At 38.6% G+C, this 24256-nt stretch overlaps 1 protein-coding gene across 2 annotated transcripts; it reads left to right on the top strand.

Moving 5' to 3' along the window:
- The first annotated feature begins 4466 nt into the window (after positions 1-4466).
- On the top strand, positions 4467-23859 carry prkcda (protein kinase C, delta a). 2 transcript variants are annotated; one of them, XM_078248418.1, is made up of 18 exons: positions 4467-4583; positions 11173-11305; positions 11452-11651; positions 12129-12195; positions 13723-13879; positions 14378-14409; positions 14591-14676; positions 15249-15378; positions 15464-15564; positions 16680-16776; positions 16952-17082; positions 17766-17939; positions 18040-18131; positions 20937-20999; positions 21859-21997; positions 22141-22329; positions 22537-22665; positions 22810-23859. In XM_078248418.1, the coding sequence occupies exons 2-18, from the start codon at positions 11197-11199 to the stop codon at positions 22975-22977; spliced, it is 2064 nt and encodes a 687-aa protein (XP_078104544.1). In that variant the 5' UTR covers positions 4467-4583; positions 11173-11196; the 3' UTR covers positions 22978-23859. The 2 variants fall into 2 exon arrangements, with proteins under 2 accessions (XP_078104544.1, XP_078104545.1); XM_078248419.1 differs by having other exon boundaries at positions 11176-11305.
- Positions 23860-24256: the final 397 nt, after the last annotated feature.

Here is a 24256-nt window from a genome sequence, read left to right on the forward strand (position 1 = left end):
TGAAGAGTAAACTGGAAAAATCCAGTTGCACTTTAAATGATCCTCTGTGCTAATGATTTAGAAAAACGAGTGATGAAAGCTAGCTGGGGGGCTTTTTTTTTTTTATAAAACAGTGGGGCAGCAACCGTGTCATAATCCAAGCTTACTTCCATAGCGCTGCAGGCAGAAGCAATGCAGAGAGAAGCAAATAATCAATCATACACACACACACAGCCTACTCAATAAGGTTGGATGCATTCAGCTCTGTTATATGTGCTCAGCCTCAGGAGTCATTAACAGCTGATGCCAAAGAAGCTGAAATATTGTTCCGAGTTGAATTTCTTCATCTATGGCTTTTTTTTTTAACCCATGATGCTCTGACAGCAGAGTTGTCTGAACAGTTTTCCATGACAAATGTTCTGATCATTTTCAGTTTTAGTCTGAGAAGGCAAAGCAGTGTTTGTGTTGATGTTGTGATTTACAACAGCATGCCTCCTCATCTTTTCATAGTGTTGTTGTGTGGGCGGCAAATCCTTAGGGGTAAAAGAAAGACTATTACATAATAGCTGGAGATTTCAATAAAAAGACTGAAAAATAGGACATACGGGAAAATAGCCATATCCACCTGACATTGGCTTGACATTTCTGGGTTTCCACCTTGTCTTGTGTCTCTCGGCGCCCTTTTAGAGATGGGGAGAGGAAGAGAAAAAAGATGTGAAGAGGCTGGAAGAATAGAGTTACACACTCCTATGTCCCACTTTGCAAACTCTTTGCAGCCTACATTGCGAAGTCAATGTTACACCTATTCCACCTCCCCTAAAGCTTTAAATAGCCCACTCTGCCTCAACAGGACAAACTGAGAAAAACACAGCCTTCTGCACAGTCTGCATCTAAGACTCAACATTTATTATTCTTGTTGCCTAAACATGGAGTCTGCATCGTGTTTTCCTTTTTTTTGTGTGACCATTCTGTCATCAGCAACTATCTGCATAGAGATAAGTATAAACGGGTCAGCAGGATCGGCAGGTCAGAAAAGATCATGGTTTGGGTTGAAAAAGTAAGTTTGTTATAGTCAATTGAAATAAGTCAAATTGTCTTTAAGTTGCTGACTGGACTCGATTCCCAACCTCCTAAGTGAAAGTCATGTGTTTATGCGCTCCACCATTAACCCCAACCACCAATCCCATGCACATACAGACATACTTATGCACACATACATATATACTCACACATGTTATGCATGCATGTGCAAGGGAAGTATGCATGTATGCGCAAGTGAAGTATATATGTATGGGTGTGAGGGACCAAGCAGCAAGGCACATGGAGTCACAGATAAGTTTAAAAAAAGGGGGTTTTAGTCACCCAAAAATCAGCAAAAATATGAAACAACAAAAATGAAGATAAGTTCTGGGCCCATAAAAGAGGTCAACTAAACAGAATGTAACTAAAGCGCATAACGAAACAAAATCAACATACAACTGACCAAACATGAAACAAAGGGGACATATTTAGCCTACTGGCTGATCAGACCAGGTTTGACACATAAGGGGAATCTAACAATAAAACAGTACCAATTAAACTACAAATAACAATCAAAACAAAACAAACACTTATTCCAAAAAAATGTAAACTTAGCTCTTCATTAACCAAAACAAAATACTTAATATAATGTCAACTAAGGAAAAAGTAATCTAAAGAAAGAATGAAGCTTCTCAATGACATGGCGAGTAGTGGTAGTGTCCAATTATACCATCTCCCCTATAAAACAGCTCTACTCCAGGTGCCACCCTCTTTTGATTATGGACCTCCAACTGGTGAGCTCAAAAGACATATGGTTATAAGAAAGAAGCAGGCAATGCAAAAGTAACTAATTGTGCATGCTACAAAAAGACACATTTAACTGTGAACTAAATATGCATGTAAAACAAAAACCATGTATCCTGTAAATTATTTGCAACTAGAAAATGCATTTCCTGCAGAAAATGCGTGTGAATGCTAATTAGCTAAATTGTTAAAGCTAAACTGGATTAATAGCTTAAATCTGTAAGAAGTTGAAGTAGTGAGAATAGTTGGAAAAGTGGGAATTGTTTTAATTGATATGAATTGCATTGACAAGTTGAATACACTATTCATAAATACACTACACTAATGTAAAAAAGATGTGGTATAATAATTAAAGTTTTTTTTGAAAAGCTAATGCCAAAGCTAAACTGGATTGCTGGTTAAAATGTGTAAGAAGAAGGTGAAGTTATAAGAAATGTGGAAAAATGATAATTGTTTTAATTAATATATCTTTAAAAGTTGAACAATAGCCATATTGTATGAAAGTTGTAGGTGTTACAACAGTGGAACAGCAGTGGCAAGCAAACAACATATTACTGTGTGAATGCTGAATCGGCATTCACACAATTAATGTTTGAATGAAACAAAAGCATATAATGTGCCTGAGAAATGATATGAACCCATCTTTAAGAACATGTATAAACATATAAAAAGCAGTCCACAGGCTGTTATAGGCAATGGAGAAAGTCAGGGGAGGTCTCGGGTTTTAAGTTAAGTTATAAAAATCTTCACACATTGGCAATACAAAGCAATTGATAAATGTAAATTGTTATATAGTACCTTTAACTGACATATGGGGTGGCATCAATTATGGCATCTAACTCTTATCGAATAAGTGTACTATCCCAGAATGTTGAATTATTCCTAAGAGACCATGTTTTCTGATGGCTGAACATTTTCTAGTCATATCATTAAAAACAACATGGTATCATATAAATAAACTGTGGATTAAGAGTCAGTATTTGCTGTAGTAGCATCATTGCTATAGAGAGATGCTGACATGGCTGCTGCCTACTTTTAATTTTTTTTTAATTGAAGAGACTTGGCTCTGCGTGTGACTCTCAAACAGTGCAGCGTTCCTTATTATTTTATTATTTATTATTTTATTGCCACTTAAGCATTGCAAGGACACTTTTGGTCTGGTTGTTTAAATCAGTGGTTAACAAGGTGGGCGAGGTGTAGATTTGTTCCCTTTCTTTGTGGAGTTGCTCTCTATTTTTGCAACTCTCTTTACTTCTCCACTTTACTTCTCTAATTCTCCATACAGCCATATGGATCAACTCCCTGCATAGGGAGTTTTTATGTGGATCTTCATCAGGCTCTATTATGCTAAATTTAACATCCGCCTGTTCTACAGCCTATGCATCCCACGGGTGGATCAGATGATGTGTGTGTGTGTGTGTGTGTGTGTGTGTGTGTGTGTGTGTGTGTGTGTTTGCTAGAGGAGGAACAGAAGGAGAGGGTTCCTCGAGCTTTGAATGTGCATCTGTCAGAGTCAGAGAAGAAGAGCAACCAGGCAATGAAGCTTTTAGTGCACACACCAGTCTCCACTCTACATCCTGTGTCTACCATGACTCACAATTTGTCTATTACTAAGTCCTCAGAAGGAGAGGGGAACATTGCACACCTGTGTCCGGTCAACCTGTTCTTGACAGGTTTCACTTTACATTTCACTTTGCACTAGAGCAGCACAGCATACAGCACATACATTCTCATGCCTAAACATTTCATTATGACTCACTTTGCATGAATGTATCTGCCATGTTCCTCAGTAAGTTGTCATTAGCCAATATGTCATTAGTGTTGTCAGATGAGAATAGCTGCCCTTGCTCATTTGAAAAAACATATATTTGTGTGTGTTTGTGAGGGGGTGAGTGCAGGCATGAAATAAACAAAGGATGGATCATTTAGCGTAGGCTACTTGTATTGGTTTAGAACAAGAAAAGCTCCTTTGGCTGCATGAGCCAATCTGCCACCTCCTCAGCAGCAAAAACGTAGCTCAAAACCTCAAAACTACCCCCGCAGCCTACCGGCCACGTGACCCCACCCCCTGCCACACGACTTCTAACTGTAAAGAAAACCATTTCTTCCCCCACATACGCTATACTAGGCTAAAGTAATCTAGGACACACTCACCAGCAATGCAGATCTTTATCAACGTTATAGTTGCATGGGCAGGTTTTTTACCAACTCATTTGATCAACAGGTCTGTAGGAACACATCATCATTTTAATCAGCCAGGAGGGCTTAAATGGCATAGGCTATTACATGTGTGTGGCTGAAACATATTTGTGTGTGAAGGACAACTGAAATATATATATATATATATATATATATATATATATATATATATATATATATATATATATATATATATATATATATATATATATATATATATATATATATAAATATATATATATATATATATATATATATATATATATATATATATATATATATATATATATATATATAATAACGGACCTTTATTCAAACTAGGGCAACTAGGGCAACTGGGTGCATTGAAACTACTGGGGCTGCGTGTGTGTGTGTGTGTGTGTGTGTGTGTGTGTGTGTGTGTGTGTGTGTGTGTGTGTGTGTTAAACGTCACAGCTTGCCGAAAAGGCTCTGCGAGCGCGCGCTAACATTACACTTCCTCAATCGACGACGGAATGCCAGAGCGAAAAACGAGAGGAAGAGAAAGAGCAACTTTCGTCGTGCTGCGGTGATAAAGAACAGCACAGAGTTTGCAGGACGAGGTGAGACTGCTGTTATTATTTTTAGTCGAGGTTTTCACTAGAGTTAGGGTCTTTAACGTTTGGAGATGGCAAAAAGTTACTTAAAGACCCCCAAAACGTCCCCACCCTATTCTTCTTTCATCTATAACGGAATCGAAGACGTTCAACCGTGACTGTTGGCGCTGACGTTAGCTAATTATTTACAGTCTGTATAATATGCTATATATATGCACGCGTAAGCTTTAGTCTGTCTAATTGAAAACGTAGGCCTACGTTGATTTACAGTAGTAACGTTAACACAATGTCTTTTCTATAGCATTCAGAAACATTGTCACTGACGTTACTAACGTTACGTTCTGATTGAAATAACGCTATAAACCCCAACTTTTTTCGGATAGCGTCGCCTCGTTAAATTAATAAAATTGAAATGGTGCGACGGAATCTGTGACCTGTCAGATTGTATGGGGTCCACTATGGGGGAAAAAATGACTGATTGGTTGATTAAACATTGACAGGTGACTGATCGATACTGGCCAAATGTGTGACCCGATCTTAATACAATGGGGTCACTTTAGAAGGTATGAACGCACTGTTAGCTATTATAGTAAACAGTTGTGTGGCCATGGTGGCAATATGGAATACCAGTTCAGGTCACATAATCTCACGGGTCACAGAATAGGCCTACATTGTAACGCTGGGTGTGAGATGGAATGCGGGCAGGTCTGGACAGCAAAGAAAGGGGAGTCTGTTTTAAATAAACTCTTACATGTAGCTAGGCTATGTGTCATACAGATAATCTGGTGTCCGACGGTCGCAGTCGTCAGTCATCTAAAAGACTTGAAGTAACATCTGAAACTTGCAATCAACCACATCCTTCAGAGACAGAAATGTTGCAAAAAGAAAATCAGATGCATTGACTGATTCTCGGTCGATTCTCATTATCTTCAAATGGCTGCATGGTCGCAGTTGTAGTGTAAATCACTGTAACAGCTTCATAAATAATATGCAATATGTAGCATAGCATAGTTACATTTTTACTAACACTACGTGCGTGTGTGTGTGTGTGTGTGTGTGTGTGTGTGTGTGTCTAAGAGAAGTACACGTGAGGACGTTTCCATCATCAGTAGTAGCAGTGAAGTTTAATGTAGATTGCAAAATGTATGTAATGCTTACATTGTGAGGTGGTAATTACATCATAGCAGTTCACTGGACAAGCTCCCTCTCCTTTTCTGTATTGTCCTACTCCCTTTTTTCTGTCAGTGGAGCAAGGGTAGGGTACTATTACCCCATTTCTATTTTTCACTTCACTTATAAATCAAATAATTAATATATTTAATAATAACTTAATAATTATCAAATAACTTGATTGTAGTGTTAGTTTACAAGTCAGTCTCCCGGACTTAGGCTTGACATCTACTACATCTGTATGCATTATAGCTGTTTATCACATTTTTTAAGATATGATGTTCAAATACAAGCAAACATACACAAACACTGATTTTTCTTTTGTGTGCTTACATAACCTCTAAACCCAGATTCTAGGTGAAGCAATATAATTATTTAACCTTCGTACTAGTAGTACTTGTACAAACACACTTTTGTGTTGGTCATTAATGCAGGTATCAGGAACGTAAGTAGGTTGTATAAAATGAATATTAGGAAGTTAGGTGGAAGTTTTTTGTTACATTATACTGGTGCATGGGATATAACTACTGAATTTAACAGATGGAACAAATCGAAATTGCACACAGTTTGCTAGGTAATCAATCACTACCGCCCTCAATAACACAGTGTGCTTGCTATTGATTAACTCCCAAAACCCTGACATCACAGCTCAAAGCAGCAGCGCGTCAGTAAGTGAATATGGCCGTTCAACACCCTCCCCTCTTAGTGTGAACTTTTTTCTTCCCTGTGTTTTTTTCTGTGTCTTACTTTTCTGGTCTCATTGTGCGCGGTTATGGGTTCAGGATTGTGAATACCAGCTAGGCCTACTGTGGTGCGCTGCATGCTTGTATTTGGATTATTGACATGTTGAGGCTTGCTCAGCCTTTGTAGTACAGGAAAACACCTCCACTGTTGCAGCTGCAACCTTTCAGAAACTACACAGTCAAGAAAACTGTGAAAGGGAACCAAACAAGTAGCAGAAGCTTAAATGATTTGGGGGCACATTGACATTGTGGTTGTATTTTATACATAGTGGTGTAGACAAAACATGTAAGACAACCTGAGTGTGACTGAAGTGCCTGGCCAACATGTGAGATTGATGGGCATCACCCTTTGCATTCCACATACTGTACAGAAACTAGTGGTGCGTGGTTGTTACAGAAAAAGTTGAGGTTGTAAGCTTATGCAACCAGTAAATCATGTATGCAATAGGGGTGCATGATATATCGACTCAGTATCGTTATTGCAATATCATGTTGCACAATATTATATCGAAAGGGGTTGCAATATTTGCAATATTTTGTTTATATTGTGGGGCGCTGCGTCCCGTCTGTTGGCTTAGTTGTGTTCGATTTAGAGCACGCTTGAAACGCTATAATGATCATCATTTCATTGGCCAGTTACTTTGCCACTTGCACATGTTGGTACATGTCAGCGCACGGGTCCACTACGTGACATATTTTGACAGAGTTACAGTGTAAGTGAAGAAATTGATAAGACAACTAAACGGAACGAATCAGAAAAGTGAAAGAAAAGTTGTGTCCTGTTCTCTTTATTTATTTATATTATACTGTACAACCATTAAAACATGTCCTGTTCTGTAGACATGGCCGTTATTTATTTATTCATGTTGTACCAGTCCAATATAACTGTCAGTTGAAATAAACCTTGTGTTGTAAGAAAACTTTTTTTTAACCATTATTTGTTATGAATCTATTTTGATGCATTTTCCCATAACTTTTCTAATTTTACACATGTTTAAAAATATAAAAATGAATATCTATATCGCAATATTCATAATCGATTTCACAATATCACATTTTGTCAATATCGTGCAACCCTAGTATGCAATAGCTAGTACGCAGCATGTAGGATGACATTGAGCTCTCTCTCCAGTATGTGACTATCAGCATATACTGTATTTCACCTCACATGCACAAGGATGCAACTAGTGTGTTGATTTTTTTCTTCAATAATTTCATCGTTAGGTCTCTCTATCTCAGATCTCTATCAAAAAACTGACAAATGCCCATCACAAGAACCCAAAATTATGTTTTCGAAATGTTTTTTTTTCTTTCTTACTAGCAATGGAAACATCTTTAAGTATTGGACAAATACGACATTCAACATGTCATATCATATGATAAATTGTGTTTTTTTTTTTGTTTTTTTTACCATCCAACAGCCAGTTTTGGAATCAGATAAAAAACACCTACAATAGTTCTCCACACAAAAATAGGTCTTGTTGACAGAGGTGTAAAAATGTTTTTTTTCCCTCCTCTGTGTGGGTGTGACTCAGTAGAAATGTCTCAAAGTGAGAACAAGAACAAGTTTACAATTTTACTTTGGTCTATTATTCTGTACACACGACATCTATTGCATGTCCGTCCTGTTAGAGGGATTCCTATTCCTATTCTGAGGTTTCCATTTTTTTCCTGTTAAATGTTTTTTTTGGGAGCTTTTCCTTATCTGAATCGAGGGTCTAAGGATAGAGGGTATCATACGTTGTAGATTGTTAAGCCCCTAGGCAAATTTGTGATGTTTGATATTGGGCTATATGAATAAAATTGACTTGACTTTAACTTCACCTTCCTGTGTCCTTTCTGACACAGCCATCTACTGTTTTTGAATGCAGGTGCACAGGTGTCTGACAGGATGTCAGAAATATGTTTTAAATGTATTTCTTAGATGTCAATTGAAGGAGCAGTATCTTATCTTCTTTCTCTGATATTGTTTGGTCTCACAATACAGATACTAGAGGTGTGACGAGATCTCGTCCCATGAGATCTCGCGATATTTCTTGTCGAGGTGAGGAGTTGTCTCGCAATATCAGTACACCAGTGCAGATTTACGTCGGTACTACCGAGGACCGATTCACGTTAAATCAATCTGTACCAAATTTCGGTACCTGAGAGCATGTAAGCGCAAGCTTCTCTGTCCTCTCTGCATGTTTTACAGAAAGCGGGGCTCAGCTCGGACATTGATTTAATAGGTTGTAGGGACGGGTTTGGAAAGGGAGAGGTAGGTGTTCAATTTTGTGTGGTGTTTAAGATGTTTTAAATGAATAACAACATGTTCTAAGTAAGGATGAATAGGTTTGGAATCATTTTAACTAGGGCTGCAACTAACGATTATTTTAATAATCGATTAATCTGTCGATTATTTTTTTCGATTAATCGATTAATCGGATAAAAAAACTAAAAACAAAAAAACATTAATTTACATCAACTCAATGCATACTTACATACATACTTGTTTTAGTTAATAGTTGTAAAGTGTAAAGGTAAGTAACCCAAAGAGCAGATACAGACAACACACACACACACACACACACACACACACACACACACACACACACACACACACACACACACACACATTCACTTGAAGCTTATTCATTAAATTATTACCATCATTGTAGTAAGTGCAAGTTAAGTTCATTAGTCCACCACATTTAAACAGCTTAAGATGACCAAGTGCTATAAAAGAACTTTAAAATGAAAGTACAACACACACAAATATATTTGTCAACAATAACTGATATGGGACAAAGCACAGAATATATAAATGACAATAGATTGAAAAATTAATGGGCCAAAAAAGGCGAGTGAATAATTAGTCATAGAAAGATATATGATTTCTTTAAAATAGTGTTAAAGGGCAACTATTATATAGCATTTTCAGGATTATACTTGCATTTTGTGTTAGTACTAGAACATGTTTACATGCTTTAATGTTAAAAAAACACTATTTTTCTCATACTGCCCATGGCTGCTGCACCTGTATTCACCCTCTGTATGAGACCATGGATGTATTGAGAGAACTATTCTATTCAGAGTATGAGACACTGTAGGAGCGCCTGTCTCTTTAATCCCTCCTCCCAGTCTGCTCTGATTGGCGTCAACTAGAGAAACACAGAGTGGAGGTATGTAGCCACTTAATAGTTAGCAGTATGCTAATGTTAGATTGTAGTGGAACGAAGCAGCACTTTCTACCGTCAAAAATCGCAGATAAAGGCCTTGTTGAACCAAACACTACCCAATCGGACATGTTTCAGGAGTAATGATACCTGAAATTGGGGAGAAATTAACAACATTGGCAGCCAAGATGACATTGTTTACTGCTGCTCGCCATGTAACTACTTTAGTTAGCAGTTGACACTAATAGAATATAGCAGCAATTTCTACAGTCAAATAAAGGTTTTTAAACCAAATACTACTAACAGAAAAAGTTTCAGGAGCAATGAGTGACATTGTATACTGCCGTTAGCATGTAGTTACATGGGACAATGTAACACAGCAGTGGCTTAAAAAAAAACACTCCAGTCCTACCTACTTGGAGCAGATGACCAATCATAGATGGAAGGGGTATGCAAAAAAATTGATTCATATTTGAATCGCGATTCAAGCTCTACCGATTCAAAATCGATTCATAGAATTCCAAAAATCGATGTCTACTGCAATCACATGATAGATATATAGATTCTTTATTGATCCCCGAGGGGAAATTCAAGGTCCCAGTAGCTTACAGACAACACACACAACATACACATACATCATAACAGGATGTTAAAATAACAAACAAATCCACATAATAATATGGACAATAAAAGATACTAAATAAAAAATCCACATGAATGTACGAAGAGATGTATAAGATATATATATATATATATATATATATATATATATATATATATATAAACACAGACACACACACACACACACGGGAAAAGTAACTACATTACGTTTTTGAATCGAAAATCAATATTGAATCGAATCGTGACATTTTCTGAATCGTGCACCCCTAATAGACGGCCAGCTTAGAGTTGCTTAACACTTAGCCGAGAGGAGAAAAAACTGTTGAAACCAGAGTATTCAGAATAGTTGGAAATCTGAACGTTTTAGCTCACAGGGATTTGTCTAAAATACGTTTACCTTATTATTTGAAGTTTTGTTAAAGATTATTTTTGGGCTTTTCTGCCTTTATTTCAAGATTTCGGAAATCGTCACAGATCGGATTCTAACCCTGGACCTCTGCGTCAAGGCATAAACCTCTCAGTATATGTGCGCCTGCTCTACCCACTCAACCCGGCTACGTTTTGGCATGCAACATGCAACATTATAACATTGCAGATATGACAGAAAACACGGAAAAGCATAATATATGACCTTTAAAATCTCGTCTGTTCTCATGAACTCAATATCGTGTACCGTCTCGTCTTGTGAGCTGAGTGTCTCATCACACCCCTAACAGATACCTATAATACTTATCTTCATGCCTAACTGTGAGCCAGCAGTATTGCTGCACAATATGCAACAACGGTGTGTGTATGCAATTTAATAAGATATTATATGAGGATATGAGGACGAATTGCAGCTGTGCGTATAACATGTCATTATAGATAAATGTCACCAGGGTAACACTGTTTGTCCATCTCTGAAAGCAGGTGACGTTGGTGCTTGTCACCATGGCTCCTTTCTTGAGGATCGCCTTTAACTCGTACGACTTGGGCCTCCTGCTTCCTCTGGCCGACCCGCCTTTCTGTGCAATCAAGTTGAAGGAGGCCTTGACAACTGGTGAGAAAATCTTTGACAGCCTACACCACTCTTTCTTTTACAGAAGTTGTTATGTCTGTAACAAAGATTCCTTCTTATTTCCTGTGCTTGAAAACATCAAAAGATATTTCTTTGTTTTCTCTCTCTGTACATCTTCCTTTTCTTAGATAGAGGTAAGACCCTGGTTCAGCGGAAACCCACCATGTACCCGGCTTGGAAGGCCACTTTTGATGCCCACATCTATGAGGGTCGTGTGCTGGAGGTACTGCTGATGAAGACAGCAGAGGAGCCGCTGGCTGAGGTCACTGTCGGAGTGTCTGTCCTTGCAGAGCGCTGCAAGAAAGCCAACGGGCGTGCTGAGTTCTGGGTAGGACATTACAGATTGTCCTCTGTCCCTGTAGAGGAATATCTTAGGCTGTCTAATGGCGTTTTTCCATTACATGGTACCTGCTCGACTCGCCTTGACTCAACTCGACACACTGTACGTCCGTTTTCCATTGCAGATTGTAGTACCGCTTCAGCGTGGCTGGTTGTCATAGCTGCGCCACAGTAAACTGCCGTGACCTAACGCAACACACACACTGTGTTTAAAAATGGTGGGTTTGTTTAGGACACCCCCGTCTGTCGCTTTCACGTCACCTTTTGGTATCGGCTCAGCTCGCTTGGAACCTTGACTGAGGTGGTACTGTAAAAAGTACCAGTTAGCAGTTACCAGGTACTTTTTTTCGTAATGGAAAACCAAAAAAGGCGAGTAGAGTCGAGGCGAGTCGAGCAGGTACCATGTAATGGAAAAGCGCCATAAGTGTAACTGTCTGTGTGTCTAACTGTGTGTTTGTGTGTTCAGGTGGATCTTCATCCTTCTGGGAAAGTGATGATGGCAGTGCAGTATTTTCTAGAGGGAGTGGATACAGGTAAAATAATTAAAATGGAAACAATAACTTCTTTCTTCTGATCCTTTTTACTTTTTCTGTTATTTATATAATTTCCTGTAGCTGTCTGGTTGCTTTGTTTTCTCTGGTGTAACATTTTCCATGTTGTCACCAAAGTCACTATAAACTTGGGTTAAAAGCTTAAGTATTCCTTCATAACTGGTATCACCAAATGGCGAATAAATGAGAATACATTTTATTTACTTTAAAGATATAAATCACTTCTTTGAAATGAAATAATATGGACATGCACGTTGTTGATTTTACTTGATAGAGGTAGGGGTATGCTATAAGACACAATTTAGACATTATGAGTTTCAGAATCAGAATCAGAAAAGGTTTTATTGCCAAGTACGTTTTTTAACACATACAAGGAATTTGTTTTGGTGTTGTTGGTGCACGTCACACATTCTTTAGATGGAATATTAAACAATATAAGTATAGGTACAAACAATATAAGTATATTTACACAGTATGTATTAAGTTAAAAATAAAGAATAAATAAAGATATAAATAAAAATAAAGAGCAAAGACCTTTGCTGGGAGGAAATTTTAGTAACTGGACCTTTTTAAATTTGAATTGAATACCCCATGCTCTATAACATTACATATTACTAACTAAAAAACGACTTTAAAACCAAAAACTCTCTTAATTATTACTGATCAAGAGTTTTACACTCAAAAAGTCACCTGATCTGCTTCATCAGGACTGTGTGGGTATGGTTTAATCATACTTGATTGACAGGGGCCTGGAAACATTAGCAGACAACGCTGTCATCAGATAACATTAAAGTCAGGAAGAGTGCTGACAGCACCATCAGGTAGCTCCAGAACGGGTTAGCAGGGTCAACAGTATTATTATTACCTTTTGGTATGAATTTGAATTTCTTTGCGCCGTTACAACCATAAAAAATAATAATTTTAAATTTTTGTGGGGAAGGAGCAGGCCCATTGTTGGCTTGATCCCTTCCAAAGCTGCTCCCAGACCATAGGGAGGGGGGCTGTCATCAGATTCTGATTCAAGTGTTTAATTAGAGCACAGACAAAAACACAAACAAAAGCATAAACTCGCTTATGTGAAGTAACCATAACTGTTAACAGAAAATGTTGTGTTCATGTAGGACCGCATCACTCATAGTAAGAAGCTGATTGAGAAATAGATCAGAGTAAGGAAGTGAGTGAATAGTATTAAAAATGGAAAGAACCCTTTCTCTCTTAACTTTAGCATTCATCAAATTCCCAAATAACATGTTGATAGAACTTAATCTGTAGCTCCATAACCAGCTTTTCCAGTCTGAAGTTATCATTCCTTTAATGTTTAACACCCCCCACCCTCACATATACACAGACTGCCCAGCAACTTTAATCTTATTATTCACAGCCATTCACATGAGCAATTCCTTTGATAATCATTAAGGCTTTCAATTTGTAATGTATGTGAAATGACCTTTGTTTTTCCATTGCAGTGTTGTGGGACGAATAATCTTTGTTTCTCTGTGTATCTTGAAGAGAGTAAGCAGACTGGCAAGGAGGAGGAGGCTCCTACCCTGAACCGTAGACGAGGGGCCATCAAGCAGGCCAAGATCCACTTCATAAAGAACCATGAGTTCATTGCCACGTTCTTCAGACAGCCCACTTTCTGCTCCGTGTGCAGAGAATTTGTCTGGTCAGTCCAGCCTACTCCTCAGCCCTATAAACCAACCTTCAAGGCAGCGAAAGGGGAACTCATGAACCACAGATTAGATAAACTAAAACAGAAGACAGAACGACACAGTGAGATTAAAAACATAATAATTTGGATCTTCCTGATATTCGGCAGCATTTAATACTCTCCCTTAACATATGTTAGAAAGACAGGTTGCTTATAATGTTTTTGGATAAAACCAATTAGGTCAACTTACCCTTTAAGTTGTAACGTCTGTCTCTGTTAATGACAATGTTTGTCATTTTTTGATAGCAACAGATGTGCTTTGAAGCCCATTTTGGTTTCTCTGGAGAGGAAGTTTGTTGAAAAAGGAAACCCTGATACACAAATCAGCATGGGTGTACTGCAGCTGTTCATTATCACGAACTAAGTGATTAATCAGCAAACTCATTCACATTCACATGATCATTCAAAAGACTGATACAGACTGACCCATTAGTGTCACTTTGCCTCCCACAGGGGACTCAACAAGCAAGGCTATAAATGCAGACGTAAGTGTACAATAATTTTAAAACTCCTGTGCTTTGTGCAATACTTGAAATAGCAACCCAGTGCATAGATGGTATATATTAAAAATATGTACTTCACTGTTTTACCTGTGGGGCCAGTGTACATAATATGCTCAGATACTGCATCAAAGTATACAAATCTCTTATATCTTGGTTTTGTCAGAGTGCAACGCAGCCATCCACAAGAAATGCATAGACAAAATCATCGGCAGATGTACTGGTACTGCTGCCAACAGTCGGGATACTGTGGTACGTATCCATTTTTTTTTGTGTGCAGTACACCATGTACTGTGAGTGTCCTCCATATGGCTGATTTTAGTTTAGTGTGGGCTTTTCTTACTCTGGTTTTTGCTGTTGTAGTAAAGTATCCCTCCATAACAGTTTGAACAATGATGGAAAAATCATTGAACTGGCAGGTGTTGCTGGGTCAGAGTTTGAAACAAAGACAGATACTAGTCAGGGTCCACATGCAATAAGACGCTGTTTTCAACGATCATCAATATCTGTGGTTAAGATAATCAAAGACCACCTGACCTAGATAATGGTTGCATGGAAATGATCAAGCACACACATGGGGAGTGGTCTCAGAGAGGCAATCTAAATCAGTGAAGAGGTAGACCTGGGAACAGACAAGGAACTTTCTATCCAGCAGCATGGTCACTTCACTTCTATAATCTCAGAGAGGGAAGCAGAAGACACAGCAAAAAGATAAGAAGAAAATGAGGCAGATGCGCAGGGCTGTGAAGAAACACAGCCCACTGATTAGAATTCCTTTGCCACGGGTCAGTCATGGAGATGATGAATTCCGTTTGTCTCCGCAGTTCCAGAAGGAGCGCTTTAAAATTGACATGCCGCACCGTTTTAAGACCAACAACTACATGAGTCCCACCTTCTGCGACCACTGTGGAAGTCTGCTGTGGGGTCTTGTCAAACAAGGCCTCAAGTGTGAAGGTACAGTGCAGATATAATTGACTAACTGTTTGAGTGTTAAGTGTGCACTTTTATCTTTAACAGACTTTTTTTGTTCCATTTGTAGATTGTGCCATGAATGTCCATCACAAGTGTCAGGATAAAGTAGCCAACCTTTGTGGTATCAACCAGAAACTGCTAGCTGAAGCACTCACACAAGTCAGCCAGGTGAGGATGGAGACTGTCACAAGTCATTCAATGTATGGTCCAATCAAGAGTCAAGTCAAAGTAAAGTAAAGAATTTGAAGGACAAGTCTGCCTTAAGTACCATACCACCTAATTAAATCATACAATGGCTCTTTCAGACATTGTGGATATCAGATTACACTATCTCTTACTTAGCTTTTAGTGTATGAGCTGGGTTTAAATAATATGTACTTCATGATGAGATGATAAACACAATTATAGAAAAGCATGTAATACATTTTAATGCCCTGCCCCAGGTTATACGATTTTTCCACATGAACCTTTTTTTCCACAAACATTTATACTTTACTACTATCGTTTTCTATTTAGGAGTTGGAGGCGAATCTGAAGTGAGCTTTGGTAACACATCATTTGGATGTTGTCCAAGTTCAAGTGTGTGAACTATCTTGTGGCAAAAATCACAATCATTTTACCTTCTTAATTATAATGTGATGATAAAAATAAAAACGTCACTTTTGACCCGTACCATGATTTTAGCCTGACCTCTCTTCGCTGTAATCTTGACCCCATTTTAGTCCTGAATCCAGTTATTTTCTTGGTCTATTTCTAACATTAATCCCAAAACTAAGACCAATCCAAACCCAAATAGAGCACATATGTAGAGGGCTCAGCCTCTTTACAATATTAGCTGTAAGTGAGTATCACATGAAACTCAGTTCATTGTTTACTAATACATTATGGTGAGTTGATCATCAACAATGGAGTATCAACATAAAGTGTAACCATAAAACTGAGTGTCCCTTGAATGGGGAAACTCCCAATCCCCAGTGTGTGTTGATAAATAAAAAAAGTGTGTGACATCTGACCTCGATGGGAACCTGAGCTTCCTGTCCTGGTGTGTTTAAGGACTGGCTCGTTGTGGAACCCTCAGTTCTCTTGTTCTCTTTTTACAGGCCTCTAAATGTATGTAGTTTGGTCAGCTTTGTCAGAGCACACAATCATTGTTTAAGAGAAGAATTTGAGAAAAAATGTGTTCACATTGGATATACCACAGCTAGATGGGTAGCCATTGCTGGGAAACTATTTGTCTGGCTGTTTTATGCTTATTTTTTCGTTTTCTTTCTTTATTCCATCAGAAATCGTCCACCCGGCGTTCAGATCCAAACATGCCTGATCTGCCTGATATTGGAATCTACGATGAAGTTAGCAAGCTTGCTGGACTGGATATCAATGGTCAGTTAGGGTTTTTCTGTATGTGCATGTACTTACATGCATTCATGTGAGAAGTATAGACTCTCTACTGATAATAATAATACTTGCAGAATAATATGCAAAGTGTTCACTGTTTAAGATTATTATATAAATCAGTATTTTTTTATGTGGTAATTGCTAAACGTTTGTCCATTAGATGGATCTCCCTATGGCAGACTGTGGGAGGGGTCCAACCCACGGCCTCAGTCTCGTATAACTCATTTGACCCGCATCAACGTGGACAACTTTGTCTTCCACAAGGTCTTGGGAAAAGGCAGCTTTGGCAAGGTACAAAGCAACTATATCAGTGGTATATTTACCGTGAGACTGCCCCAACCCAAGAGTGAGAGGATAACCATGAGTGAATGAACAACACCCCAGTCAACACTTGTCATATACACTGGCACACAGAGGCCTCATATAGAAATGATGACATAAAATGTAGGTGTTTGATCAAATTATGAGCAGTGGTCAACATGTTTTAATGTATTAACACAGTCTGGCTCAATGGATGTACATTGCTGGGATGAAGCCTGGCATTCGGCGAGTGATGTACCTCCCCTTCAGCTATCGTTGTTATCTATATTGCAAGGGCATCGTTGCTGTATCCTGGGCTTAGCGCCGCCCAGGACGGTTGTGATTGGTTAAAGACATATAAATAAGCTAGAGCGTTTCCCCCCCCCCACCACACAGAGCTGTGGCAATACGAGAATAATTAGGTGTTTGGTGTTTTAAGCCCCCAACATTGTCTTCCAGGCAGCGCTGCATGGAAAGTACTAGGGTTAGGCAAGGGTTAGGGTTAAGGTTAAGGTTAGGGTTAGGTGCCTTGAAGTCGACGGTGGGTGCTTAAAACACCATTGAGCGACTAATTAACACATATCTTGACATTTCAAACTTCATGCTCTTAATAAGGCAGAAAACAATTTAAGTTTCTCTCATTCTCCTCTTCTCTTCTTCTCTTTGCCTCACAGGTTCTCCTGGCAGAGCTGAAGGGTAGTGGAGAGTACTTTGCAGTAAAGGCTCTAAAGAAAGATGTAGTGCTGATGGATGACGATGTGGAGTGCACTATGGTAGAGAAGAGGGTCTTGGCTTTAGCCTGGGATAACCCCTTCCTCACACATCTTTACTCCACCTTCCATACCAAGGTAGTCCATTGTCATCTCATTAGTGTCTTAGTGTTTTTTCCTACACTACATCATTAGTTGGAATTGTGTCCTCAATACTCAAAGTAAAACTTGTCAACAGGAGCATCTGTTCTTTGTGATGGAGTATCTGAACGGAGGAGACTTGATGTTTCATATACAGGAGAAAGGGCGCTTTGAACTCTACAGAGCCACGTAAGTCACACCTGTCATACAGACAACATACAAATTTGGTGAAAAAACAACCACACACTACTAGAGATGTTCCGATGCCGATACCAGTATCGGTATCGGCTCCGATACTGCCTAAAATGCTGGTATCGGTATCGGGAAGTACTGGAGTTTATGCACCGATCCGATACCATGTAATAAAGCTCTAAAGAAAAAATACGTTAAAGTAGTTTATTTATGTTCTTTTTCAGTTATAACTGACTGTCAAACTGCATAATAAAAGAACGTTCTGTGGCATTCATGTTTCACAAAGAGTTTAACCTGAGCTCAACCGACAACAAAGATAGAAATAATATCACATCCATACAGGGATAGTAGTATACAGTTCTTAAAACATAATAAAATATATGACACACTGGTATCGGATCGGTACTCGGTATCGGCCGATACGCAAGTTCAGGTATTGGAATTGGTATCGGGAAGCAAAAAATGGTATCGGACCATCTCTACACACTACCTGCCATCATTGCTCTCAAGCTCCTGTAGCTGTGCCGGGCCTCATACATACAGAATAAATGAGCTGATGAAAAGCAGATACTTGTAAAGAAGACAGCATGTTTACTCTCCCCATGTCTCTCTCTCTCTCCCATTGTGTGTTCTTTTCATTTACATGATATACTGAACCCTGATGGACTGGGGCTGGTATTCATTAGCTGCTGCTCACTGGCAGACTGACCTTGTAAGGATATAGCAGCTCTTAGTACCTGTGTACTGTTTGTATGGGGAGGTATCAGTTACAATCTCTCTACTCATCACTTTGTGGGAATCCCTCCACAAAAAAAAGCAGTGGTAAAAGAGAGTGTTGTAAAGTCTAAAGCTTGTTGGCACCTGTGTCCTCGCCAGCTAAAGTTTTAAAAAGTCTCACATTTACGTACAAACAGAGATGGAGGTGAAACATTTCTTTGCAAGTGCTGTTAGACCTATTCGAAACCTGTAGTTTTATGTCTTGAAGAATGGCAAGACTATGAATGCATTTACCATTATCTTTCTATTTAAATACTGGTGTGTGCAGGTACATTTCCTTTAGTTAAACTGGTGGTTGTGCCCTGGGCCCATTTGATGACAGGAGTAATTCTTTACTTGACAAACAGACACATGGTCTTGTGTTGTCATCCACTAAAATCCTTACTCAGTGACTGTATTCAGCTGCACAAGTTGTCACAGTGGAATGAAAAGCATCTCCAGGATTTGGTTATGCAATATTTTTCCTCAGGCAGTCACTGAACTGTAGAGTTTCTAATGACCTCTTTATCAGCACAAAGGCCCTGTTCTCCCAGTGGCTACTACTAACCTGTAACAACTTACTTACATATATCTAGTCCTCATGTTACACTCTGTTTTGTTTGTAGTGTTGTTTGTAGAGCAGGTTTAGACATGCATGTACATATCTGTGTGCACCTTCTAACTTGTTCTAAGAGAGCTGTGTTTGTTAGGGTTTTAAGTGAGAGACGATCAATAGATAAAACCTGCCTATTCAGTCCTTGTCAGTTGGTCATTTGACCAGCTCCACTGCCACAATCCCCCCCGTAACCTCCTCTCCTCCGAAACAAACCAGACACTCAGGACCAGGCACCGTACCTGGGGGGACACAGAGCTTTCACCATCGCCGCCCCCTCCCTCTGGAACGCTCTACCCATACACATCCGTGACTGTATTGACCTGGACACTTTCAAATCACTTCTCAAAACCCATCTCTTTAGAATAGCCTTCACCATATGATAACATCACACTTAATCTACTGTTAACTGCTGGTTTTATCGTTTTTACCTGTGTTATATGATTGTTTTTATGTTTCGTGTTTATTGCTTCACCTGCTTTTATTGTATTTACCATGGTTTTACTGTAAAGTGTCTTTGAGTACTATGAAAAGCGCTATATAAATAAAATGTATTATTATTATTATTATTATTTAAAATGGACAACAAGTTCTTATGGTTAGGGCAGAGGTAGTCTCACATTGCCAGACCTATCTCCACAGCGCTGTGAAGTAAGGTCTGGGTACACCACACATACATTCTAGGATAGGAGAAAAAAATGCTCTGGCTTGTTTGTTTTTCTTTAAACCAATTACAACTGTCTTGGGCGGCGCTAAGCCCTGGACTCAGCTACGGTGCTTCTGCAAAATTGTCCCAGGAAGGAACTTGGTGGAACATTTGTATATGGGGAGGCGAGCCCTGGAATGGCTAATTGCCCACAAAAGTTAACTGTTCACACAATACAGTAATGTGAGCTATTTAAATGACTTACCAGTATATTGTTGTATGTAACTTACTTTGTCCACAGCAATCCCCATATCTGTATACGATGTAGAACTGGCCACCAGCAATTTCTTCGTCCCTGTCTTCCTGTCTTTATCTTGCCCCGCTAGCTTAATCTATAATCTATAATATAAACATGCTAGCAAATCCCTGTTTGAAGATAGTGAATGCTGTAAACACATTCTTTGTAGATCTTTACAATCATTCACCAAAGGAAGCAAGCATCTCTTCTCAGAACTCAATTGTTTCCCCTGACACAGATGACAAGAGAAGCAGGTCAGAGATAGGCTAATCTTTTGGCTCACTGCAGCTCTCAGGTTTCACATCATGAGAGCGTTATTCACCTGTCTGCTACTCCATACAAATGTCCTCCTCAATAATTCAGCTCTACACTGAAAAGAGTCTGCAGTGACACCAGTGTTCAGCTGCCAACTCACCAGTGAGATAGCTACAGCGCAGACATGTGGCTTTCCACCAGAGATGGGTGGGTAATATTTGTCTGTCTCCCCAGGTTCTACTCTGCTGAGATCATTTGTGGTCTTCAGTTCTTACATACCAAAGGGATCATCTACAGGTCAGAGCAAAAATATGTATAACATCTGGAAGTACAGTACATGCACTAAATGGCCATACTGGTATTTTTGTTTTTTGTTTTACTATATTATTTACATCACAGTTGACCTTGTTTGATTATTTTCCTATCCTTATCCCACAAGATAAAGACACATACACATTGCAAGTGCAATATTAACATACACTTGATGACACTCAAAACTTGCTTGCTTAGGTAATCTCACACATTTTGACACATATTCTTCCTGAAAGTTTCATTATCATTCTGTGGTAATGCAGTTATGAACAGGGACTGTTTAGGAAACTGAATATGTTAATTTCCTGCAGTAAAAAGATGACTGTAAATCACAGCAATAGTGTAACTGCTTGCAATTTATAACCATGTAAGAATAATGGTTACTTCTACAAAATTTTGAGTAAATTAACACATGAACAGTGGACTGAATATTCACATTGATGAATCCTATCTCAGTGTTGTAAGGCAGTGAGCATTCAAGATTTCACAGTCCAGCTGGCAAAACTAAGGTACTTTTAATCACATATTTATTCCTCTAAAAGTTAATTTAAAGGTCCCATGGCATGAACATTTCACTTTATGAGGTTTTTTAACATTTACATTACACATAACATTAACATAACTTCAGATACAGTATTAGGGGACCACTAAGGTCTATATAAAAGCATCCAAAGAGCACCATGTCATGGGACCTTTAAAACATGCAAGCATTAAGTGGCATTCTAACTTATTTCTGATAAACACAAAATTGTGAGATCAGACCTTATAATTGCAAACTCGCAATCTATTATTGTCTTCAAAATCACTGCTTATTTCCAATCCTGTGGTGATTGTTTTGTTCCAGAGATCTTAAGTTAGACAATGTGATGCTGGACCATGAGGGACACATAAAGATCGCTGACTTCGGCATGTGCAAGGAGAACGTGTTTGGAGAGAATCGTGCTACCACTTTCTGCGGTACTCCTGACTATATCGCTCCAGAGGTATAGTGTTTCATACTTACAGATGCTTTCTTGTTCTGAAATATTCAAATGTGCAACTGATTTGCTTAGATCATTCTGCATGCAAACAAATGTCATTGTCTGTCTAGAATAAGTCTTATTCATAATATTGTGTTTCAACTCAGATCCTGCTGGGACAGAAATACTCATTCTCCGTTGACTGGTGGTCATTTGGGGTGTTGCTTTACGAAATGCTGGTTGGTCAGTCGCCTTTCCATGGAGATGATGAGGATGAGCTGTTTGAGTCCATCCGCATGGATACTCCCCACTATCCTCGTTGGATCAACAAGGAGGCCAAGGACCTGCTTGAGCAGGTCTGTACCAATACCTATTAAACAAAATACATCTGTTGTAGGGCACCATTTCTGCTTATATGGTGTTAGCATGTTTGATTATTTTATGGTTTAAATTCAAGGACCACATACATTGATGAAATCTATTTAAATCCAATTAAATCATGTAAATGTATGTAGCTTAAAATGAGCTGATGTAATGGTACACCCTCCTAACTTACCCTGCAGTTGTTCGAAAGAGACCCCACTCGCAGGCTTGGGATCGTGGGTAATGTCCGTTTACAGCCGTTCTTCAAGACCATCAACTGGCCGGCCTTGGAGAGTAGAGAGATTGAACCCCCCTTCAAACCCAAAGTGGTAGGCCCCACATACACTAAGGAGTCACTGAGGATTCAATTATGAAAAAATATGGATCATGTGCTGTGTTTACATTTGTCTATAATCTGTGATGAGTGCCTCTGTTTTATAATTTTGCTGAAATAAGATTGTTGTCAATTTCAGAAAGCACCAAATGATTGCAGCAACTTTGATCGGGAGTTCCTCAGTGAGAAGCCTCGTCTCTCCTACAGTGATAAGAACTTCATAGACTCCATGGATCAGGCGGCATTTGCTGGCTTTTCATTCATCAACCCTAAGATGGAGCAGCTTTTAGAAAAGAGAGTGTTGTGATGACAGTCAGACCTGGGTTACATCTCTACCGCTTACGGACAGTTCCCTTATTCTTTCACCTTGTTAAACTTGCAAATGAATGAGCTGTTCCATTATCAGTATTTGTGTGACCTTATTTTAAGCACAAACCATTCTCCTTGGGTACGTGTAGAAATGATAAGCGTAGAAACGGGCTCTTGTACTGTACATATTGACAGTATTGTGTTTGTGTGCATGCTTATTATTTGTCTAGGTTGTGAAAGCCTGTATGAGTAATAATATAAGGGCGGGAGGTTGAAAATCCTTACATTTCACTTGACGTCACCGCTACCATCTGCAGCTATTTCGTGTCCCTTTTTGTAACATTTAATTCAACCCAACTGGGAATGAAAAAGTATGAAGAGGGAAAGAAACCTATAGGAATAAATGATGCTGTATATTTCAAAAGTAGATTTTTTGTGTGTGAATGAGTTGGCTGCATGTATAGAAATCTCAGACCAACAAAAACATATTCATCTTTAAATATAGATTAATAATGAATGTTATCTGTCTTTGGAACATCTGAATTCTTGCCTTTGACTGAATGAATCATGTCTTGCTGACAAAGAAGAACTTGTGGTGATTGGCTTTCCGGTCCCATATAAAGAACTAATTTTAACAGATTAACAGCTGTTCTCAGCTGAATTGAAAGGTCCTGTCTGTGTACAGGTGAGGCAGTCGCCGCAAAAGGTCAAGTAAAGGTACGTGACTTCAAACAGTAAGTTAGGAGTCACTGAAACGCTGTATTTAGACAATGTACTGTATATGTATATTGCTGTTACATGTATATTTGTTCGCTAAGGATGTACTTTTTTTTTACTGTCTCCATCTTTTACATCTGATTAAAAAAACATCAACTCCCAAGTCTGCTGTACTATTTAAAAAAATATATATATATATATATATATATATATATATATCGTATATCGTTACATTAGTTTACATTGAGATCATACAATGAAAGATTAAGTTCTCAAAAACGAGAACATTTACGAGGGTTTAGTCAGGTCAGGGCTTATCTCTGTTGCAATATCATAAATTATCTATGGTGCAATAATCCAAATTAAAATAAATAACTAATCTATATCCTTAAACAACCTATCATAGGCTGGTTCTCTTAGGATCTATAAAACCTACAGAAGACAGATTTGGGGTAGGATATACTTTGTTATCTGCTCAGGGACACCAACCTCAATTAACTTAATTAGCAAATTGTTCTTACAGTGATGCCAAAGTGCTTATAATTGGTATTGCATTTTCA

Source organism: Sander vitreus, chromosome 4 (assembly GCF_031162955.1).
Source record: "Sander vitreus isolate 19-12246 chromosome 4, sanVit1, whole genome shotgun sequence".
Lineage (NCBI taxonomy): Eukaryota > Metazoa > Chordata > Actinopteri > Perciformes > Percidae > Sander > Sander vitreus.